The 25,273-nt window shown below is 48.7% G+C and overlaps 1 protein-coding gene and 1 non-coding gene across 2 annotated transcripts in view; both read left to right on the forward strand.

Moving 5' to 3' along the window:
• Positions 1-25,273, forward strand: part of LOC138801949 (integrin alpha-L-like) — an 84,392-nt gene that overhangs the window by 41,460 nt on the left and 17,659 nt on the right. Inside the window, exon 15 of the mRNA XM_069985045.1 lies at positions 21,608-21,729. Coding sequence (XP_069841146.1) covers positions 21,608-21,729 — 122 coding nt within the window. The remainder of the gene's footprint in view (positions 1-21,607; positions 21,730-25,273) is intronic.
• LOC138802234 (5.8S ribosomal RNA) lies at positions 1,772-1,925 on the forward strand. Its single transcript, XR_011364710.1, has one exon. It is a non-coding gene; the product is annotated as a 5.8S ribosomal RNA (ribosomal RNA).

The following is a 25,273-nucleotide window of genomic DNA, read 5'->3' on the forward strand; positions in this document are numbered from 1 at the left end:
TGCAGTGTATGGTATATAGTCTGTGTGCAGTGTATGGTATATATAGCCTGTGTGCAGCGTATGGTATATATAGCCTGTGTGCAGCGTATGGTATATATAGCCTGTGTGCAGTGTATAGTATATATAGCCTGTGTGCAGTGTATAGTATATACAGCCTGTGTACATGTAGCCTTTTGTGCAGCTATATACAGTATGCCATAATCCTTAGGGTATATTCACATGTACCATATCCGCTATATATTCTACACAGCCTTTAAGTACTTTCTGGTTGCTCCTTACTGCTTCAGGTAGTGTATATGGTTGGGAACTGCAGATGGGGCTTAGACTTACATGTCCAGGTTCTGCCTGTGATTCCCATCTGCATATGCTGCTGTGGGGGCTGACACAGGGGGCAGGAGAGCACAGAAAGTGCAGAAGGGCTGTGTTCTCGCATTGCATCAGGTGGGAACGCACTGCGATGCTCACCCCTCCCCCATCCTGTCTCTAGGGCCTGGCATCTTCCTCTGCACTGCAGCCTCTAGGGACCATCACATGCAGAACAGAGGAGGATGCTGAGCCACACAGCCAGGAGTGAGGAGGGGTAGGTGCTAAGTCCTCTACAGCAATCAGCCACCTATATCGTAGCTGTATGGTTTATTTGTGGGGGAAGAAAATGGGGGGCCCCCCAACAAAATTGTTGCCCAGGGCCTCCACCAACCTTAATCCGGCCCTGTATACACCCAATCTTTCATCGTATCCCCTCTCTATAAACCTTCTGTTCATAATCTCTCTTCATTAGTAATACTAATTCTTCTTCTTGTGAATTGGCTATGATGTGTTCCGCTGAATACCTGGGGGGTGTGACAGCTGGATCTGATGAATAGGTTGTCATGGTCAGTCTCTTTAGAGAGGAGTGGAGGACTCGCTCTACCATCTCTTTTACAATTTCCACGTCTAAGTAAATTTTGTACATGTTAAATTCTAATGACAACTCGATCAGCGCACATCTCTGGTTGATGTAGTGGACGTACTGCTCTAGATCTTCCTTGGACCCTGTCCACACCAGGAACACGTTGTCCACATACCTCAACCAGAGCATAATGCACCGGCTGATGGGACCACACAGTCATACAGGGGACCCATGGAGGTAGGATGACAAGGTTAGAATAACGTCCAACAAATTAGTCAAGAACGGAATCTTCCTATTCTCCAATGTGGCATCCCTGCATAGCTGCTCGCTGACGGCCACCGCGCCTTCATCTGAGGGGATATTCTAATATCTAATGTACACAGACGGCTCCTATCTGTCACATGTAAATCTCTCATCTTATCCAGAAAGTCCTTGGTGGGACTCTTAAGGCCCTATTCCACGGAACCGTTATCATTCATAAACTCGCTCCAACGACCGCTCGTTAACGATCACTAAACAATTTTTTTTTAGCAAGCGATAACACATAACGTGAACGATATATGTAGTGTACTGATTATTTTGCGGTCGTTACATGGTCGTTCAAAACGTCCACCGGAGTGATAATGACCATAGGACACACCTACTTTTTTTAAACATTTTTACGAACGACTGAAAGATTTCTAATTGTACAAACCGATTAGCGAATTATCTTTCAAAGACCAGCGATCTTTTTTTTTCGACATGCTGAAAAACTATTTTGAACGACAATATAACGATTTCGCCTTTTGTCGGTCGCTCGTTTACACCAGTTCCACAAGTCGATTATCGTTAATGAGCGGTTGTTGGGGCGAGTTTATGAACGATAATCGTTCTGTGGAAAAGGGCCTTAAGTGGTGGAACACTCGGCTCGCGCGTCGATGAAGAACGCAGCTAGCTGCAAGAATTAGTGTGAATTGCAGGACACATTGATCATCGACACTTCGGACGCACCCTGCGGCCCCGGGTTTCTCCGGCGGCCACGCCTGTCTGAGGGTCGCTCAAAAGAAAAATAAGAAAGTAATTGGTATCTCTCAGACAATTGGGTAACTTAGCGATGATTCTTTTTTTTAAAAAAAACTGTGAACATATATTGTATCGCCAAAGGGTGGAGCCCAAAGTTATCCCTGACCTGATCGGTCAGCCTGGCAGGTCCTTGGGCAATAAATATAAAATAGGCCCCCTAGGTGCATTATGCTGAAGGCTCGTATACTTCTTTCTGTATCCATCTTCTTTCCCCTTATAATTTCTGTATACTTTCTCATCCTCCAATTGTCTTAGTGCTTTATCTCCCTATTGTTCTTTCTGTAATATCCCCCCCCTTCTAATCCTCCAATTGTCTTAGTGCTTTATCTCCCTATTGTTTTTTGTAATATCACTCTCGCCCCCCCATCATCCTCCTTGACAATAATTTTCTCTTCATTCTACAACTCTCTTAACCCCTTTCACTGCTCTCTTGTCATGATCTTTCAATGTATGTTTTCCAGTTTCCAACTATGCAGGACCTTACTGATCACTGCTGGAAGCTATCTAGCAAAGGACATTGTATCTGTGGTGTCCCACCACGGTGTTGCTATTGGTTACACCCTTCGAAAAAGCCTGTACTTATTGTATACCTATGGTGATGAAGGTAGTGATAAAGTTTCGCCACTAGATGTCACTGTTATAGATGTGTGTATTCAGATGCTGCACGGCTGAAGTATGTAAAGGGTTATTGTTTGTATGTCACATGGATCTGTAAACCTATGGGAATCTGTTCTTCGTCTCTCCTATCATCTCTCTCTTTACTTCTTCTGTTGCACTCTTCACCCACTCACAGTGCACTTTAGATACACTGAGAAAGGAAGTCACATGGGTGTGGGAGGTGCATGGTCTTTTCGTGTTGGACATTGTAGAAAAAGGATACAAGCTAGAAAGCTCTCTACAGTGGTCCTCTCTGGGCCCTGACCCTCTGCCAGGCCCCCTCACCCTCAAGGTTCAGTCTTAGTCAGAGCCCCGTATGGGTAGGAAGCAAGACAAGACACCGCTAACAGTTTTCTTCTCAGTAACGCTACACAACACCATGCAGTGTTAGACCCTCACAGGAGAGGACAAGTCAGAGACAACCTCAACCCACTCTGTGGACTAGGAGTGTCACAGAGCAGGACAGTATCCACAGACAGAAGTAAGCTAGAAACTGATCCGGATAGAGCAACATTGTGATAAGCCTAGGAACTCTTATCTTGCGGTGCAGGAGTCCGTAGGGAACCCTCAGCCCTTCCGCACATCCCAGGTAACATAGTCTGGGCCTTGTGTCACCCTCTAGGACGGTTCAGCCAAATCTAGATGGCATCAGGTGGTGTGAAGACTAACAAAAGGTCAATACAAAGGCACAAATATTCTCTTCTTCTAAGCTTCTAAGTATTCTTCTACCTTATCCTCCGACATCCAGGCAGAGGACAGTACTACTTGGGTTGGGACTCTCTGGACAGCCCCCTCTCTGCTACTCTGCTTCTTTGTATCTCTCAGCACACTACTCATCAGCACGACTGTACTCCTCACTGTATTCCTATCACAAATCTAGTTGCTGTATTGTCAAGTATTTGTCTACAAGTATTAGCGAAGCTAAGCTGTATAACTTACTGCACCAAATACCTTTTCAAGTAAACAACAGATTATTTAAGTTAAAGAGACTTTGTGATTCTTCACCCCACACCGACACAGTATTCAACACATCCTTGGGACATTTCCCCTTTCTGTGGGTGGGAGTTCTGATAGTCCGGGAGGGTCACTACACCGCTCTGGCCATCCGTGACTACACTATCCCAAGCAGGGCCGGCTCCAGGTTTTGGTGGGCCCTTGGGCGACAGAGCCTCAGCGGGCCCCCTTGTATAGTAAATCATGTGGCATCACTTTTAGAGGGTCTCTATCTCTGCATTCTGTGTAGGTATACAGCAGTGTATTATATACTTATTATCCTCCACCTGTATGAGTGTATATATCTCTCCATTCTGTGTAGGTATACAGCAGTGTATTATATACTTATTATCCTCCTGTATGAGTGTGTGTATATATCTCTCCATTCTGTGTAGGTATACAGCAGTGTATTATATACTTATTATCCTCCTCCTGTATGAGTGTGTATATATCTCCCCATTCTGTGTAGGTATACAACTGTGTATTATATACTTATTATCCCCCTGTATGAGTGTGTATATATCTCTACCCTGTGTAGGTATACAGCAGTGTATTATATACTTATTATCCTCCTGTATGAGTCTGTATATATCTCTCCATTCTGTGTAGGTATACAGCAGTGTATTATATACTTATTATCCTCCTCCTGTATGAGTGTGTATATATCCATTCTGTGTAGGTATACAGCAGTGTATTATATACTTATTATTCTCCTCCTGTATGAGTGTGTATATAAGTATATAATACACTGCTGTATACCTACACAGAATGGAGAGATATATACACACACTCATACAGGAGGATAATAAGTATATAATACACTGCTGTATACCTACACAGAATGGGGAGATATATACACACTCATACAGGAGGAGAATAATAAGTATATAATACACTGCTGTATACCTACACAGAATGGGGATATATATATATATATATATATATATATATATACACTCATACAGGAGAGGGATCATAAGTATATAATACACTGCTGTATACCTACACAGAATGGAGATATATACACACTCCTACAGGAGAGGGATAATAAGTATATAATACACTGCTGTATACCTACACAGAATGGAGAGATATATACACACTCATACAGGAGGGGGATAATAAGTATATAATACACTGCTGTATACCTACACAGAATGGAGAGATATATACACACTCATACAGGAGGGGGATAATAAGTATATAATACACTGCTGTATACCTACACAGAATGGAGAGATATATACACACTCATACAGGAGGGGGATAATAAGTATATAATACACTGCTGTATACCTACACAGAATGGAGAGATATATACACACTCATATATAATACACTGCTGTATACCTACACAGAATGGAGAGATATATACACACTCATACAGGAGGGGGATAATAAGTATATAATACACTGCTGTATACCTACACAGAATGGAGAGATATATACACACTCATACAGGAGGGGGATAATAAGTATATAATACACTGCTGTATACCTACACAGAATGGAGAGATATATACACACTCATACAGGAGGGGGATAATAAGTATATAATACACTGCTGTATACCTACACAGAATGGAGAGATATATACACACTCATATATAATACACTGCTGTATACCTACACAGAATGGAGAGATATATACACACTCATACAGGAGGGGGATAATAAGTATATAATACACTGCTGTATACCTACACAGAATAGGGAGACAGGGCCGCCGATAGGGCAGTACAACTGGTACTGCCGTATGGGGCCCGGACCCTAATAGACACGGGGGGGGGGGCCCGGCGGGCCCGCCGGCCGCCGCCCCCCGACCGCTACGCTAGGGAGGCCCGCACGGCCCCCCTTGCCACCTGTTTTCGAGCATCCCGAGAAGCTGCGGCCACGCAGCTTCTCGGGATGCACTGATCGCTTTAATGTTCCGCCCTCACAGCGGGCGGAACATTAAAGCGATGAGAATACAGGAGCAGGACCTGTCAGTGTCCTCCTCCTGTATTCTCTCCCATAGGCTGCCGGCACTTCACACCAGCAGCCTATGGGAGGCCGGGCCGTGATCATGTGCCCCTCCGGCAGGCGTGATCATGTGACGTCATCACGTCTGCCGGAAGTCCCGTCCCTGCGGCTCGCAAGATGGAGCCCGAAGAGGAGGAGGAAGAGCTGCTGCCTGCACAGCACGGATTAGGTGAGTAGGATGTTTGTTTTTTTTAGGGGCACCTCTGGGGGCATTATTAGTGTATGGGGGCACCTCTGGGGGCATTATTAGTATATGGGGGCACCTCTGGGGGCATTATTAGTATATGGGGGCACCTCTGGGGGCATTATTAGCTCATGGGGTCACCTCTGGGGGCATTATTAGTGTATGGGGGCACCTCTGGGGGCATTATTAGTGTATGGGGGCACCTCTGGGGGCATTATTAGTATATGGGTGCACCTCTGGGGGCATTATTAGTATATGGGGGCACCTCTGGGGGCATTATTAGTGTATGAAGGCACCTCTGGGGGCATTATTAGTTCATGGGGGCACCTCTGGGGGCATTATTAGTTCATGGGGGCACCTCTGGGGGCATTATTAGTATATGGGGGCATTATTAGTTCATGGGGGCACCTCTGGGGGCATTATTAGCTCATGGGGGCACCTCTGGGGGCATTATTAGTATATGGGGGCACCTCTGGGGGCATTATTAGTATATGGGGGCACCTCTGGGGGCATTATTAGTGTATGGGGGCACCTCTGGGGGCATTATTAGTATATGGGGGCACCTCTGGGGGCATTATTAGTTCATGGGGGCACCTCTGGGGGCATTATTAACTCATGGGGGCATTATTAGTGCATGGGGGCACCTCTGGGGGCATTATTAGTTCATGGGGGCCACCTCTAGGGGCATTATTAGCTCATGGGGGCACAGCAGGGAATCCTACATACAGGGGGCACAGCAGGGGATCCTACATACAGGGGGCACAGCAGGGGATCCTACATACAGGGGGCACAGCAGGGGATCCTACATACAGGGGGCACAGCAGGGGATCCTACATACAGGGGGCACAGCAGGGGATCCTACATACAGGGGGCACAGCAGGGGATCCTACATACAGGGGGCACAGCAGGGGATCCTACATACAGGGGGCACAGCAGGGGATCCTACATACAGGGGGCACAGCAGGGGATCCTACATACAGGGGGCACAGCAGGGGATCCTACATACAGGGGGCACAGCAGGGGATCCTACATACAGGGGGCACAGCAGGGGATCCTACATACAGGGGCACAGCGGGGGATCCTACATACAGGGGGCACAGCGGGGGATCCTACATACAGGGGGCATCCCACACAGCGCAGTTACTATGGGAGCCTACAGGAAGGAGAAAGAGAAGGAAGGTGCTAGAAATGGGCGGAGCCTAAATTGTTTGTCTCGCAGGTTCTAAGGGGATGAAACGTATCTGGAAGGAATCATCCTGGAGGTCTGGGCCGGATGGAGAGGAAAAGGGAAAGTGACGCCTCAGATCAAAGAAGACGTCACCTGTGAGTCCCTGTATGACACTTTTCTTATTTTGTAGAACATCATTTAGTAGGGGCGCCCCGAGGTGACAGCTACTACATTATCTGTACTCAGAGATATCACTGTGTTATCTGTGCTGTTACATAGGACTGCAGGTGACTACTACATTATCTGTACTCAGAGATATCACTGTGTTATCTGTTGTGTTACATAGGACTGCAGGTGACTACTACATTATCTGTACTCAGAGATATTACTGTTATCTGTGCTGTTACATAGGACTGCAGGTGACAGCTACTACATTATCTGTACTCAGAGATATCACTGTGTTATCTGTGGTGTTACATAGGACTGCAGGTGACTACTACATTATCTGTACTCAGAGATATCACTGTGTTAGTGCTGTTACATAGGACTGCAGGTGACATCTACATTATCTGTACTCAGAAAGATATCACTGTGTTATCTGTGCTGTTACATAGGACTGCAGGTGAAATCTACTACATTATCTGTACTCAGAGATACCACTGTGTTATGTGGTGTTACATAGGACTGCAGGTGATATCAGGTGATTTCTCCAGGTTGCAGAAGTTCAAACTTCATCGTGCCCTGGTGTGCTTGTGTCTGTATACATGTGTGCTGGTGTCTGTATGTCTGTATACATGTGTGCTGGTGTCTGTATACATGTGTACTGGTGTCTGTATACATGTGTGCTGGGGTCTGTATACATGTGTGCTGGTGTCTGTATGTGTGTATACATGTGTGCTGGTGTCTGTATACATGTGTGCTGGTGTCTGTATACATGTGTGCTGGTGTCTGTATGTGTGTATACATGTGTGCTGGGGTCTGTATACATGTGTGCTGGTGTCTGTGTGTGAGATCAATTCTAGAGAACTGGCTCATATACCCCATTTTCCCCAGTGGCTTAAAATGTAACCTCTGTTATACAGTTATAGAATTGTAGAAATTAAATGTGAACAAGGTGCAATTCAAATAGACACTTGCTTGTATAGCTGTCTCTTGTGCTCTGTATGCAGTGCGTTATATTCACCCCTGCAACGTACAATTTATAGCGTGTCTACAAGCCCAGCGGGGCTCATTATGATGGAGACTAAAACTTCTACAAGAGTGGGGTAGGGGTTCCCCTGTATTCAGAATGCTGGTGAGTGCTCGGCAATGCCCCGTCTGGGATTATTGAATTTCGAGGGTCTATGCAGAGCAGGATAAAGACACCTCTGCTGCACAAACAGGATCTCCTAGAAAGCGTTCTCACCGCCATGTATTCGCTATCACTGGCTTGGGTGAGCTAAACTAGTCTGCCTGGGGGGTGTGTGGGATTTGTATATGCTCACTAACATGGAACAGCCTCATTATATTAGCCTTATCAACATATTCTATGTTACTGAGCATACCGGGGGGGGGGGGGGGGGATATTGGTGAACATATACAAATCACACAGCCCCCCAGACCCTCAAAATTCAATAACCCCAGACGGGCCATTGCCTAGTACTCACCAGCATTCTGAATACAGGGGAACCCCTACCCCACTCTTGTATAAGTTTTAGTCTCCATCATAATGAGCCCCGCTGGGCTTGTAGACACGCTATATATTGTACGTTGCAGGGGTGAATATAATGCACTGCATACAGAGCACAAGAGGCGGCTATACAAGGAAGTGTCTGTATGGTGACATTTACATTGCACCTTGTTCACATTTAGGTTCTACAATTGTATAACTGTATAACAGAGGTTACATTTTAAGCCACTGGGGAAAATGGGGAATATGAGCCAGTTCTCTAGGCTGATCTGAACCAAATTATACCTCCCAGCAAGGCGTGGGGCCAACACACAATTTTTTTTTTTTATTAATGTGGGGGAGGGGGGGGGGGGCCCAGACACTTTGGTTGTATGGGGCCCCGAAATTCCTGATGGCGGCCCTGTAGGGAGATATATACAGACTCATTATCCTCCTCCTGTATAAGTATATAATACACTGCTGTATACCTACACAGAATGGAGAGATATATACAGACTCATACAGGAGGATAATAAGTATATAATACACTGCTGTATACCTACACAGAATGGAGATATATACACACTCATACAGGAGAGGGATAATAAGTATATAATACACTGCTGTATACCTACACAGAATGGAGAGATATATACATACTCATACAGGAGGATAATAAGTATATAATACACTGCTGTATACCTACACAGAATGGGGATATATACACACACATACAGGAGGATAATAAGTATATAATACACTGCTGTATACCTACACAGAATGGGGAGATATATACACACTCATATAGGAGGATATTAAGTAGATAATACACAGCTGTATACCTACACAGAATGGAGAGATATATACACACTCATACAGGAGGATAATAAGTATATAATACACTGCTGTATACCTACACAGAATGGGGATATATACACACTCACACGGGGAGATAATAAGTATAATACACTGCTGTATACCTACACAGAATGGAGATATATACACACTCATACAGGAGGATAATAAGTATATAATACACTGCTGTATACCTACACAGAATGGGGAGATATATACACACTCATATAGGAGGATATTAAGTAGATAATACACAGCTGTATACCTACACAGAATGGAGAGATATATACACACTCATACAGGAGGATAATAAGTATATAATACACTGCTGTATACCTACACAGAATGGAGAGATATATACACACTCATACAGGAGGATAATAAGTATATAATACACTGCTGTATACCTACACAGAATGGGGAGATATACACACTCATCTCTTTTTTCACCTCTAGCGCTTGTTCCCACAGTACTATTTTCACTATCTGTTGGTATTCCTTCTAGGCTTTCATATGATCTTTAATAATTCAATGCTCTTAATGTTTTCCTTAGTTCTTCAGCCCACATGATGGGGTGATGGGATGCACATGTAAGGGCGACGGGATGCACATGTATGGGGGAGGGGATGCACATGTATGGGGGACGGGATGCACATGTAAGGGCGACGAGATGCACATGTATGAGGGACGGGATGCACATGTATGAGGGACGGGATGCACATGTATGGGGGACGGGATGCACATGTATGGGGGAGGGGATGCACATGTATGGGGGACGGGATGCACATGTGTGGGGGGGCCGGATGCACATGTATGGGGACGGGATGCACATGTATGGGGGAGGGGATGCACATGTATGAGGGACGGGATGCACATGTATGAGGGACGGGATGCACATGTATGAGGGACTAGATGCACATGTAAGGGCGACGGGATGCACATGTATGAGGGACGGGATGCACATGTATGAGGGACGGGATGCACATGTGTGGGGGGGCCGGGTGCACATGTATGGGGAACGGGGTGCACATGTGTGGGGGGGCCGGGTGCACATGTGTGGGGAATGGGGTGCACATGTATGGGGGGCCGGGTGCCCATGCAGTATGACACGGGGGGCATTTGCTCTTGAAACCTCGCGTGTACTTATTGACTTCACTCCTCTCCATGGACGACGTCCGAGATGCTGAGAGCTGAATCAGGACGTGTGTAAGGATTCTGCGCCACTATTCTGCACTGGGCCTTGGTTTTCAGTTTTCTTCATAAAAATACATGTATATACTGGAATGTGTATGTGTATTCCAAAGAACTGGTGCAGCTTAGGGAAAGTCCTGGAGGCAGGAGGGGCAGGTGCGGAATATGGAGGATGTTAGGTGAAGGTAATTAGCGGAGCATAAAGCACTGGTAGGATGGTAGATAGAGATAGGGGAGGTGCAGCACTGGGGAGAGCTTTCTTCCTGTGACTTCCTGTGCTTAATAGGGAGTCAATTTAGTGACTGGTAAAGGAGGAGGAGGAGACATCAGTGTAGTGACTGGTACAGGGGGAGGAGACATCAGTGTAGTGACTGGTACAGGAGGAGGAGACATCAGTGTAGTGACTGGTAGAGGAGGAGGAGGAGACATCAGTGTAGTGACTGGTACAGGAGGAGGAGACATCAGTGTAGTGACTGGTACAGGGGGAGGAGACATCAGTGTAGTGACTGGTACAGGAGGAGGAGACATCAGTGTAGTGACTGGTACAGGAGGAGGAGGAGACATCAGTGTAGTGACTGGTACAGGAGGAGGAGACATCAGTGTAGTGACTGGTACAGGAGAAGGAGACATCAGTGTAGTGACTGGTACAGGAGGAGGAGACATCAGTGTAGTGACTGGTAGAGGAGGAGGAGGAGACATCAGTGTAGTGACTGGTACAGGAGGAGGAGACATCAGTGTAGTGACTGGTACAGGTGGAGGAGACATCAGTGTAGTGACTGGTACAGGAGGAGGAGGAGACATCAGTGTAGTGACTGGTACAGGAGGAGGAGGAGACATCAGTGTAGTGACTGATACAGGAGGAGGAGGAGACATCAGTGTAGTGACTGGTAGAGGAGGAGGAGGAGACATCAGTGTAGTGACTGGTAGAGGAGGAGGAGGAGACATCAGTGTAGTGACTGGTACAGGAGGAGGAGACATCAGTGTAGTGACTGGTACAGGGGGAGGAGACATCAGTGTAGTGACTGGTACAGGAGGAGGAGACATCAGTGTAGTGACTGGTACAGGAGGAGGAGACATCAGTGTAGTGACTGGTACAGGAGGAGGAGGAGACATCAGAGTAGTGACTGGTACAGGAGGAGGAGACATCAGTGTAGTGACTGGTACAGGAGGAGGAGACATCAGTGTAGTGACTGGTACAGGAGGAGGAGACATCAGTGTAGTGACTGGTACAGGAGGAGGAGGAGACATCAGAGTAGTGACTGGTACAGGAGGAGGAGACATCAGTGTAGTGACTGGTACAGGAGGAGGAGGAGACATCAGTGTAGTGACTGGTACAGGAGGAGGAGGAGAAATCAGTGTAGTGACTGGTACAGGGGGAGGAGACATCAGTGTAGTGACTGGTACAGGAGGAGGAGGAGACATCAGTGTAGTGACTGGTAGAGGAGGAGGAGGAGACATCAGTGTAGTGACTGGTACAGGAGGAGGAGACATCAGTGTAGTGACTGGTATAGGAGGAGGAGGAGACATCAGTGTAGTGACTGGTACAGGAGGAGGAGGAGACATCAGTGTAGTGACTGGTACAGGAGGAGGAGGAGACATCAGTGTAGTGACTGGTACAGGAGGAGACATCAGTGTAGTGACTGGTACAGGAGGAGGAGGAGACATCAGTGTAGTGACTGGTACAGGAGGAGGAGGAGACATCAGTGTAGTGACTGGTACAGGAGGAGGAGGAGACATCAGTGTAGTGACTGGTACAGGAGGAGGAGACATCAGTGTAGTGACTGGTACAGGAGGAGGAGACATCAGAGTAGTGACTGGTACAGGAGGAGGAGACATCAGTGTAGTGACTGGTACAGGAGGAGGAGGAGACATCGGTGTAGTGACTGGTACAGGAGGAGGAGGAGACATCAGTGTAGTGACTGGTACAGGAGGAGGAGACATCAGTGAAGTGACTGGTACAGAAGGGGGAGGAGACATCAGTGTAGTGACTGGTACAGGAGGAGGAGGAGACATCAGTGTAGTGACTGATACAGGAGGAGGAGGAGACATCAGTGTAGTGACTGGTACAGGAAGAGGAGGAGACATCAGTGTAGTGACTGGTACAGGAGGAGGAGGAGACATCAGTGTAGTGACTGATACAGGAGGAGGAGGAGACATCAGTGTAGTGACTGATACAGGAGGAGGAGGAGACATCAGTGTAGTGACTGGTACAGGAGGAGGAGGAGACATCAGTGTAGTGACTGGTACAGGAGGAGGAGGAGACATCAGTGTAGTGACTGGTACATGAGGAGGAGGAGACATCAGTGTAGTGACTGGTACAGGAGGAGGAGACATCAGTGTAGTGACTGGTACAGGAGGAGGAGACATCAGTGTAGTGACTGGTACAGGAGGAGGAGGAGACATCAGTGTAGTGACTGGTACAGGAGGAGGAGGAGACATCAGTGTAGTGACTGGTACAGGAGGAGGAGGAGACATCAGTGTAGTGACTGGTACAGGAGGAGGAGGAGACATCAGTGTAGTGACTGGTAGAGGAGGAGGAGGAGACATCAGTGTAGTGACTGGTACAGGAGGAGGAGACATCAGTGTAGTGACTGGTACAGGAGGAGACATCAGTGTAGTGACTGGTACAGGAGGAGGAGGAGACATCAGTGTAGTGACTGGTACAGGAGGAGGAGGAGACATCAGTGCAGTGACTGGTACAGGAGGAGGAGGAGACATCAGTGTAGTGACTGGTACAGGAGGAGGAGACATCAGTGTAGTGACTGGCACAGAAGGAGGAGGAGACATCAGTGCAGTGACTGGTACAGGAGGAGACATCAGTGTAGTGACTGGTACAGGAGGAGGAGGAGACATCAGTGTAGTGACTGGTACAGGAGGAGGAGACATCAGTGTAGTGACTGGTACAGGAGGAGGAGACATCAGTGTAGTGACTGGTACAGGAGGAGGAGACATCAGTGTAGTGACTGGTACAGGAGGAGACATCAGTGTAGTGACTGGTACAGGAGGAGGAGACATCAGTGTAGTGACTGGTACAGGAGGAGGAGGAGACATCAGTGCAGTGACTGGTACAGGAGGAGGAGACATCAGTGCAGTGACTGGTACAGGAGGAGGAGACATCAGTGTAGTGACTGGTACAGGAGGAGGAGGAGACATCAGTGTAGTGACTGGTACAGGAGGAGGAGACATCAGTGTAGTGACTGGTACAGGAGGAGGAGGAGACATCAGTGTAGTGACTGGTACAGGAGGAGGAGACATCAGTGTAGTGACTGGTACAGGAGGAGGAGGAGACATCAGTGTAGTGACTGGTACAGGAGGAGGAGGAGACATCAGTGAAGTGACTGGTACAGGAGGAGGAGGAGACATCAGTGAAGTGACTGGTACAGGAGGAGGAGGAGACATCAGTGTAGTGACTGGTACAGGAGGAGGAGGAGACATCAGTGTAGTGACTGGTACAGGAGGAGGAGGAGACATCAGTGTAGTGACTGGTACAGGAGGAGGAGGAGACATCAGTGTAGTGACTGGTACAGGAGGAGGAGGAGACATCAGTGTAGTGACTGGTACAGGAGGAGGAGGAGACATCAGTGTAGTGACTGGTACAGGAGGAGGAGGAGGAGACATCAGTGTAGTGACTGGTACAGGAGGAGAAGACATCAGTGTAGTGACTGGTACAGGGGGAGGAGGAGACATCAGTGTAGTGACTGGTACAGGAGGAGGAGGAGACATCAGTGTAGTGACTGGTACAGGAGGAGGAGGAGACATCAGTGTAGTGACTGGTACAGGAGGAGGAGGAGACATCAGTGTAGTGACTGGTACAGGAGGAGGAGGAGACATCAGTGTAGTGACTGGTACAGGAGGAGGAGGAGACATCAGTGTAGTGACTGTTACAGGAGGAGGAGACATCAGTGTAGTGACTGGTACAGGAGGAGGAGGAGACATCAGTGTAGTGACTGGTAGAGGAGGAGGAGGAGACATCAGTGTAGTGACTGGTACAGGGGGAGGAGACATCAGTGTAGTGACTGGTACAGGAGGAGGAGGAGACATCAGTGTAGTGACTGGTACAGGAGGAGGAGGAGACATCAGTGTAGTGACTGGTACAGGAGGAGGAGGAGACATCAGTGTAGTGACTGGTACAGGAGGAGACATCAGTGTAGTGACTGGTACAGGAGGAGGAGACATCAGTGTAGTGACTGGTACAGAAGGAGGAGGAGACATCAGTGTAGTGACTGGTACAGGAGGAGACATCTGTGTAGTGATTGGTACAGGAGGAGGAGGAGACATCAGTGTAGTGACTGGTACAGGAGGAGGAGACATCAGTGTAGTGACTGGTACAGGAGGAGGAGACATCAGTGTAGTGACTGGTACAGGAGGAGGAGGAGGAGACATCAGTGTAGTGACTGGTACAGGAGGAGACATCAGTGTAGTGACTGGTACAGAAGGAGGAGGAGACATCAGTGTAGTGACTGGTTCAGGAGGAGGAGGAGACATCAGTGTAGTGACTGGTACAGGAGGAGGAGGAGACATCAGTGTAGTGACTGGTACAGGAGGAGGAGACATCAGTGTAGTGACTGGTACAGGAGGAGGAGACATCAGTGTAGTGACTGGTACAGGGGGAGGAGGAGACATCAGTGTAGTGACTGGTACAGGAGAAGGAGACATCAGTGTAGTGACTGGTACAGGAGAAGGAGGAGACATCAGTGTAGTGACTGGTACAGGAGGAGGAGACATCAGTGTAGTGACTGGTACAGGAGGAGGAGACATCAGTGTAGTGACTGGTACAGGAGGAGGAGGAGACATCAGTGTAGTGACTGGTACAGGAGGAGGAGGAGACGTCGGTGTAGTGACTGGTACAGGAGGAGGAGGAGACATCAGTGTAGTGACTGGTACAGGAGGAGGAGACATCAGTGTAGTGACTGGTACAGGAGGAGGAGACATCAGTGTAGTGACTGGTACAGGAGGAGGAGGAGACATCAGTGTAGTGACTGGTACAGGAGGAGGAGGAGACATCAGTGTAGTGACTGGTACAGGAGGAGACATCAGTGTAGTGACTGGTACAGGAGGAGGAGGAGACATCAGTGTAGTGACTGGTAGAGGAGGAGGAGGAGACATCAGTGTAGTGACTGGTACAGAAGGAGGAGGAGACATCAGTGTAGTGACTGGTAGAGGAGGAGGAGGAGACATCAGTGTAGTGACTGGTACAGGAGGAGGAGGAGACATCAGTGTAGTGACTGGTACAGGAGGAGACATCAGTGTAGTGACTGGTAGAGGAGGAGACATCAGTGTAGTGACTGGTACAGGAGGAGGAGACATCAGTGTAGTGACTGGTAGAGGAGGAGGAGACATCAGTGTAGTGACTGGTACAGGAGGAGGAGGAGACATCAGTGTAGTGACTGGTACAGGAGGAGACATCAGTGTAGTGACTGGTACAGAAGAAGGAGGAGACATCAGTGTAGTGACTGGTACAGAAGGAGGAGGAGACATCAGTGTAGTGACTGGTACAGGAGGAGGAGACATCGGTGTAGTGACTGGTACAGGAGGAGGAGGAGACATCAGTGTAGTGACTGGTACAGGAGGAGGAGACATCAGTGTAGTGACTGGTAGAGGAGGAGGAGACATCAGTGTAGTGACTGGTACAGGAGGAGGAGACATCAGTGTAGTGACTGGTACAGGAGGAGGAGGAGACATCAGTGTAGTGACTGGTACAGGAGGAGGAGGAGACATCAGTGTAGTGACTGGTACAGGAGGAGGAGGAGACATCAGTGTAGTGACTGGTACATGAGGAGGAGGAGACATCAGTGTAGTGACTGGTACAGGAGGAGGAGGAGACATCAGTGTAGTGACTGGTACAGGAGGAGGAGACATCAGTGTAGTGACTGGTACAGGAGGAGACATCAGTGTAGTGACTGGTACAGGAGGAGACATCAGTGTAGTGACTGGTAGAGGAGGAGGAGACATCAGTGTAGTGACTGGTACAGGAGGAGGAGGAGACATCAGTGTAGTGACTGGTACAGGAGGAGACATCAGTGTAGTGACTGGTACAGGAGGAGACATCAGTGTAGTGACTGGTACAGGAGGAGACATCAGTGCAGTGACTGGTACAGGAGAAGGAGGAGACATCAGTGTAGTGACTGGTACAGGAGGAGACATCAGTGTAGTGACTGGTACAGGAGGAGGAGGAGGAGACATCAGTGTAGTGACTGGTACAGGAGGAGGAGACATCAGTGTAGTGACTGGTACAGGAGGAGGAGACATCAGTGTAGTGACTGGTACAGGAGGAGGAGACATCAGTGTAGTGACTGGTACAGGAGGAGGAGACATCAGTGTAGTGACTGGTACAGGAGGAGGAGACATCAGTGTAGTGACTGGTACAGGAGGAGACATCAGTGTAGTGACTGGTACAGGAGGAGACATCAGTGTAGTGACTGGTAGAGGAGGAGGAGACATCAGTGTAGTGACTGGTACAGGAGGAGGAGGAGACATCAGTGTAGTGACTGGTACAGGAGGAGACATCAGTGTAGTGACTGGTACAGGAGGAGACATCAGTGTAGTGACTGGTACAGGAGGAGACATCAGTGTAGTGACTGGTAGAGGAGGAGGAGACATCAGTGTAGTGACTGGTACAGGAGGAGGAGGAGACATCAGTGTAGTGACTGGTACAGGAGGAGGAGGAGACATCAGTGTAGTGACTGGTACAGGAGGAGGAGACATCAGTGCAGTGACTGGTACAGGAGGAGGAGACATCAGTGTAGTGACTGGTACAGGAGGAGGAGACATCAGTGTAGTGACTGGTACAGGAGGAGGAGACATCAGTGTAGTGACTGGTACAGGAGGAGGAGACATCAGTGTAGTGACTGGTACAGGAGGAGGAGACATCAGTGTAGTGACTGGTACAGGAGGAGGAGGAGACATCAGTGTAGTGACTGGTACAGGAGGAGGAGACATCAGTGCAGTGACTGGTACAGGAGGAGACATCAGTGTAGTGACTGGTACAGGAGGAGGAGACATCAGTGTAGTGACTGGTACAGGAGGAGGAGACATCAGTGTAGTGACTGGTACAGGAGGAGGAGACATCAGTGTAGTGACTGGTAGAGGAGGAGGAGACATCAGTGTAGTGACTGGTACAGGAGGAGGAGGAGACATCAGTGTAGTGACTGGTAGAGGAGGAGGAGGAGACATCAGTGTAGTGACTGGTACAGGAGGAGGAGGAGACATCAGTGTAGTGACTGGTACAGGAGGAGGAGGAGACATCAGTGTAGTGACTGGTACAGGAGGAGGAGGAGACATCAGTGTAGTGACTGGTACAGGAGGAGGAGGAGACATCAGTGTAGTGACTGGTACAGGAGGAGGAGGAGACATCAGTGTAGTGACTGGTACAGGAGGAGGAGGAGACATCAGTGTAGTGACTGGTACAGGGGGAGGAGACATCAGTGTAGTGACTGGTACAGGGGGAGGAGACATCAGTGTAGTGACTGGTACAGGAGGAGGACGAGACATCAGTGTAGTGACTGGTAGAGGAGGAGGAGACATCAGTGTAGTGACTGGTACAGGAGGAGGAGGAGACATCAGTGTAGTGACTGGTAGAGGAGGAGGAGGAGACATCAGTGTAGTGACTGGTAGAGGAGGAGGAGGAGACATCAGTGTAGTGACTGGTAGAGGAGGAGGAGGAGACATCAGTGTAGTGACTGGTAGAGGAGGAGGAGGAGACATCAGTGTAGTGACTGGTACAGGAGGAGGAGGAGACATCAGTGTAGTGACTGGTACAGGAGGAGGAGGAGACATCAGTGTAGTGACTGGTACAGGAGGAGGAGGAGACATCAGTGTAGTGACTGGTAGAGGAGGAGGAGGAGACATCAGTGTAGTGACTGGTACAGGAGGAGGAGGAGACATCAGTGTAGTGACTGGTACAGGAGGAGGAGGAGGAGACATCAGTGTAGTGACTGGTACAGGAGGAGGAGACATCAGTGTAGTGACTGGTACAGGAGGAGGAGACATCAGTGTAGTGACTGGTACAGGAGGAGGAGAAATCAGTGTAGTGACTGGTACAGGAGGAGGAGACATCAGTGTAGTGACTGGTACAGGAGGAGGAGACATCAGTGTAGTGACTGGTACAGGAGGAGACATCAGTGTAGTGACTGGTACAGGAGGAGGAGGAGACATCAGTGTAGTGACTGGTACAGGAGGAGGAGACATCAGTGTAGTGACTGGTACAGGGGGAGGAGGAGACATCAGTGTAGTGACTGGTACAGGAGGAGGAGGAGACATCAGTGTAGTGACTGGTACAGGGGGAGGAGACATCAGTGTAGTGACTGGTACAGGAGGAGGAGGAGACATCAGTGTAGTGACTGGTAGAGGAGGAGGAGGAGACATCAGTGTAGTGACTGGTACAGGAGGAGGAGGAGACATCAGTGTAGTGACTGGTACAGGAGGAGACATCAGTGTAGTGACTGGTAGAGGAGGAGGAGGAGACATCAGTGTAGTGACTGGTAGAGGAGGAGGAGGAGACATCAGTGTAGTACAGCAGTAAGGCAGAACAGAGATAAGAGATAGATGGGAGAAGGAAGGGAGTCAGGATGTTTGGAGGGAATCGGAAGGAACATATCAGGGGGAGTTAGATCATCAGGTAGAAGTGATGGAGAGATAAAATAGTTATAGCTCGATAGAAAGAGGGGAAGGAGCAGTGTCTGTGAGCTAGGGCGGCAATAGTGAACATTTTTGTGTGTGGGCGAGAGCAGAGAAGGAGTCTATGGACGTCAGTTCCCTTCCGTTCATTTCTGGTTTGTATTCTTCTATTAGACAAAGCAGGAATGACCAGAGCAGTTCAATACACAGTGAATTTACTAGCTAAGTAGTAGTAGCAGGTGTGAAGCATGGGGTGGGTGGGGAGGAGAGGGCAGAGGGAACTGATAGAAGATGGTAAGCACACAGTTTGGGGTCACCGCTTGGGAGGAAGGCAATCAAAGTCCATGCAGAGACGTGTGGAGCCAGATATCAGACCAGTAAACAATGGAGATGGAGTCAAATCATAGCTGAGAATAAGAGGATCAGGTCAGGAGATGGGGAGATTCCAGGATTAATTCTGGTTTTATCTCTTCTATACAGATCAGTACTTAGACCAAGCAGGAATGACCAGAGCAGGTCAGCTTAGCTGTATAACGTAGCTGCAATGTTCTGGCACATACCCATGGGACCTACAGGCAGTGCTCCACACCAGCTTAGACCTTTACCTGCCAGAGGAAAACAATGCATATTATTAACAGACACCATAGCAGCGTGGAAAGCCATACGAAAATGATATGGACTTCCATACTGGTTGCCTAAAAGGGCTCCTCTTTGGCATTCTCCCCAGTTCCCACAAGGCCAAGTCAACAAGTTATTTAAGATCTGGAAAGATGAAAACATCCTTTTGGTACAGGTTTGTTAGAACTTAATGCCTCTCTATCATGGTATCCGTTCAAGGGCCACAAAGATGACTGACAAGAGAGACCAGGGCCATGGTGATAAAGGATAAGAGAATTACCCAGTCCTTGAGATGATGGACAAGAAAGTGGTCAAGGTCCTAGAGATGAGGAACAGGAGAGGGACCAGGGTCCTAGAGATGAGGAACACGAGAGGGACCAGAGTCCTAGAGATGAAGATCTAGAGAGGGACCAGGCTCCTAGAGATGAGGGACCAGAGTCCTAGAGATGAGGAACCCAAGAGCTACCAGGGTCCTAGAGATGAGGAACATGAAAGGGACCAGAGTCCTAGAGATGAGGAACACGAGAGGGACCAGGGTCTTAGAGATGAGGATCTAGAGAGGGACCAGGCTCCTAGAGATGAGGAACACGAGGGGGACCAGAGTCCTAGAGATGAGGAACCCAAGAGCTACCAGGGTCCTAGAGATGAGGAACATGAAAGGGACCAGGGTCCTAGAGATGAGGAACCCGAGAGGGACCAGGGTCCTAGAGATGAGGAACCCGAGAGGGACCAGAGTCCTAGAGATGAGGAACCCGAGAGGGACCAGAGTCCTAGAGATGAGGAACCCGAGAGGGACCAGAGTCCTAGAGATGAGGAACCCGAGAGGGACCAGGCTCCTAGAGATGAGGAACACGAGGGGGACCAGAGTCCTAGAGATGAGGAACCCAAGAGCTACCAGGGTCCTAGAGATGAGGAACATAAAAGGGACCAGGGTCCTAGAGATGAGGAACCCGAGAGGGACCAGGGTCCTAGAGATGAGGAACCCGAGAGCTACCAGGGTCCTAGAGATGAGGAACACGAGAGCGACCAGGGTCCTAGAGATGAGGAACATGAAAGGGACCAGAGTCCTAGAGATGAGGAACACGAGAGGGACCAGGGTCTTAGAGATGAGGATCTAGAGAGGGACCAGGCTCCTAGAGATGAGGAACACGAGGGGGACCAGAGTCCTAGAGATGAGGAACCCAAGAGCTACCAGGGTCCTAGAGATGAGGAACATGAGAGGGACCAGGGTCCTAGAGATGAGGAACACGAGAGGGACCAGGGTCCTAGAGATGAGGAACATGAGAGGGACCAGAGTCCTAGAGATGAGGAACCCGAGAGCTACCAGGGTCCTAGAGATGAGGGACCAGAGTCCTAGAGATGAGGAACCCAAGAGCTACCAGGGTCCTAGAGATGAGGAACATGAGAGGGACCAGGGTCCTAGAGATGAGGAACACGAGAGGGACCAGGGTCCTAGAGATGAGGAACATGAAAGGGACCAGAGTCCTAGAGATGAGGAACCCGAGAGCTACCAGGGTCCTAGAGATGAGGAACATGAGAGGGACCAGGGTCCTAAAGATGAGGAACACGAGAGGGACCAGGGTCCTAGAGATGAGGAACACGAGAGGGACCAGGCTCCTGGAGATGATGGACAGGGTCACAAAGCCCAGTTGAGTATGATAGGTACAGAGCGTCCATGCTGAGCGGTCTATCTTTCTGTTGCAGAGGCTGCAGAGTCCTGAAGGAATCATGGGATTCGGTCTCTCTGTCCATGGAGTGCTGGATATGACTGAGGATGGCCTGATAGATGTGGTTGTCGGATCCTGGGGTCATGTGACTCTGCACAGGTTGTATGATGTCATTGTGGGTCACTGAACTGGGGGTAGATGTCACATTTTGTTGATGCACACAGTGAAGTTCAGGGTCCAGCATTCTCAGCCAAGTAAAGACCCCTCACTCGCCATCCGTACAATGGTTCCATGTCCGGTGTGCCTCTGCTAGAATACAGTGACGTGGGCCGTGCAGGATAGGAGAGTGCCCTCATCTGATAGAGAAGTGTACAGACCACGCAGCACCCAATAGGTTAACAGTTCTGGCATAACCTAACCCGATCTCTGCTGTAAATTATTGTACATCAGCCGGGCGGAGGGAGGTCACACTGTGCTGGTCTTCCAGGGATCTGCTTAGCTCCATGCTAGTGGTGTGTGGTGCAGGACTGGTGTGGGATATAGTGGGGAGGTGAGGATCAGCTGGTGTGGGATATAGTGGGGAGGTGAGGATCAGCTGGTGTGGGATGTAGTGGGGAGGTGAGGATCAGCTGGTGTGGGATGTAGTGGGGAGGTGAGAGGATCAGCTGGTGTGGGATGTAGTGGGGAGGTGAGGATCAGCTGGTGTGGGATGTAGTGGGGAGGTGAGAGGATCAGCTGGTGTGGGATGTAGTGGGGAGGTGAGGATCAGCTGGTGTGGGATATAGTGGGGAGGTGAGGATCAGCTGGTGTGGGATATAGTGGGGAGGTGAGGATCAGCTGGTGTGGGATATAGTGGGGAGGTGAGAGGATCAGCTGGTGTGGGATGTAGTGGGGAGGTGAGGATCAGCTGGTGTGGGATGTAGTGGGGAGGTGAGGATCAGCTGGTGTGGGATGTAGTGGGGAGGTGAGAGGATCAGCTGGTGTGGGATGTAGTGGGGAGGTGAGGATCAGGTGGTGTGGGATGTAGTGGGGAGGTGAGGATCAGCTGGTGTGGGATGTAGTGGGGAGGTGAGGATCAGCTGGTGTGGGATGTAGTGGGGAGGTGAGAGGATCAGGTGGTGTGGGATGTAGTGGGGAGGTAAGGATCAGCTGGTGTGGGATATAGTGGGGAGGTGAGGATCAGCTGGTGTGGGATGTAGTGGGGAGGTGAGAGGATCAGGTGGTGTGGGATGTAGTGGGGAGGTAAGGATCAGCTGGTGTGGGATATAGTGGGGAGGTGAGGATCAGCTGGTGTGGGATATAGTGGGGAGGTGAGGATCAGCTGGTGTGGGATATAGTGGGGAGGTGAGGATCAGCTGGTGTGGGATATAGTGGGGAGGTGAGGATCAGCTGGTGTGGGATGTAGTGGGGAGGTGAGAGGATCAGCTGGTGTGGGATGTAGTGGGGAGGTGAGGATCAGCTGGTGTGGGATGTAGTGGGGAGGTGAGGATCAGCTGGTGTGGGATGTAGTGGGGAGGTGAGGATCAGCTGGTGTGGGATGTAGTGGGGAGGTGAGGATCAGCTGGTGTGGGATGTGGGACAGATTTTAATAAAATGGGGGAGTATTTAGATAAAGAATTAAGAGGGTGGGATAAAACATCAGGGGCGAGCACTCAGTGGGCAGAATTAAAAAATGTCATATTAAAGGCAACTAGACTATATGTACGAGAAGTTAGCAAAAGCAAAAGGAAGAAGAATCCATTATGGTTACTAGAGAGGTTAAGGCCATTGTAAAAGGAAAAAAGGCAGCGTATAGGAAGTATAAGGAGACTGGGAATGAAGCTGACAGAGAGACGTATAAAAGTATACAGAAGGAGGCATATCATCCTATAGGAGGTATACAGAGCCTGGGGGGGGGGTAGCTGACAGAGAGACGTACAAAAGTATACAGAAGGAGGCAGAGCAGATTATAAATGCTGCTAAAGCCTCAAAAGAAGAAGAAATGGCCAAACCTGTTACTGCGGGGAATAAAACCTTCTTCAGATATATAAGTGACAGGAAGAAGAAGAAGAATGGCTGCAGCATTACTAAGATAAGTAATGGGGAGAATACGTTTATTGATGGAGATAAGGCGGTCGCTGACTATTTGTATAGTTACTTCTGCTCAGTGTTTTCAGAAGGCGGCCTTCCCAATCACAGGATGGTTGGACACAGCATGGCCTCCAGCTATATGGGTTCGGCTCCAGTATTTTCAGAGGCTGAAGTTGCAGAGGAACTTGCCCGTTTAAAGCTGAATAAGGCGATGGGTCCAGATGGGATCCATCCCAGGGTTCTTAAAGAACTCAGATCTGTGATTGCTGCCCCCCTGACAGATCTGTATAACCAATCCCTGCTAACAGGAGATGTCCCCGATGATTGGAGAACAGCCAATGTTATACCAATCCACAAGAAGGGGAATAGAGAAGAGCCCAGTAACTACAGGCCAGTGAGCCTGACATCTGTAGTAGTGAAAATGATGGAAACTCTTCTAAAAAAGAAGATAATGGATCACCTAAGAATCAACAATTTGATGGATCCAAACCAGCATGGCTTTACTGAGGGCTGATCATGTCAGACTAATCTCATTGATTTCTTTGATTATGCCACAAAAGTGCTGGATGAAGGTGGTGCTGTGGATATGGCCTATCTGGACTTCAGCAAAGCCGCAGATACAGTTCCCCATAAAGAGCTGAGAGAGAAGTTGGAGAAAATTGGACTAAATCCCTGGATAGTTCAGTGGATTTGTGGTTGGCTGAAGGAGAGATATCAGAGGGTTGTTGTTAATGGTGAATATTCCGAGCAGAGACTGGTTACAAGTGGTGTGCCTCAAGGGTCTGTTCTGGGGCCTATTCTTTTTAATATGTTTGTAAGTGACAAGAGAAGGGTTAGTAGGTAAGGATAGTGATATAGGAGAAGGGTTGGTGGGTAAGGATAGTGACATAGGAGAAGGGTTGGTGGGTAAGGATAGTGACATAGGAGAAGGGTTGGTAGGTAAGGATAGTGACATAGGAGAAGGGTTGGTGGGTAAGGATAGTGACATTGGAGAAGGGTTGGTAGGTAAGGATAGTGACATAGGAGAAGGGTTGGTAGGTAAGGATAGTGACATAGGAGAAGGGTTGGTAGGTAAGGATAGTGACATAGGAGAAGGGTTGGTAGGTAAGGATAGTGACATAGGAGAAGGTTTGGTAGGTAAGGATAGTGACAGGAGAAGGGTTGGTAGGTAAGGATAGTGACATAGGAGAAGGTTTGGTGGGTAAGGATAGTGACATAGGAGAAGGGTTGGTAGGTAAGGATAGTGACATAGAAGAAGGGTTGGTAGGTAAGGATAGTGACATAGGAGACGGTTTGGTAGGTAAGGATAGTGACATAGGAGAAGGGTTGGTAGGTAGGGATAGTGACATAGGAGAAGGGTTGGTAGGTAAGGATAGTGACATAGGAGAAGGGTTGGTAGGTAAGGATAGTGACATAGGAGAAGGGTTGGTAGGTAAGGATAGTGACATAGGAGAAGGGTTGGTAGGTAAGGATAGTGACATAGGAGAAGGATTGGTAGGTAAGGATAGTGACATAGGAGGAGGGTTGGTAGGTAAGGATAGTGACATAGGAGAGGGGTTGGTAGGTAAGGATAGTGACATAGGAGAAGGGTTGGTAGGTAAGCATAGTGACATAGGAGAAGGGTTGGTAGGTA

Source organism: Dendropsophus ebraccatus, chromosome 9, assembly GCF_027789765.1.
Source record: "Dendropsophus ebraccatus isolate aDenEbr1 chromosome 9, aDenEbr1.pat, whole genome shotgun sequence".
In the NCBI taxonomy this organism is placed as follows: Eukaryota; Metazoa; Chordata; class Amphibia; order Anura; family Hylidae; genus Dendropsophus; species Dendropsophus ebraccatus.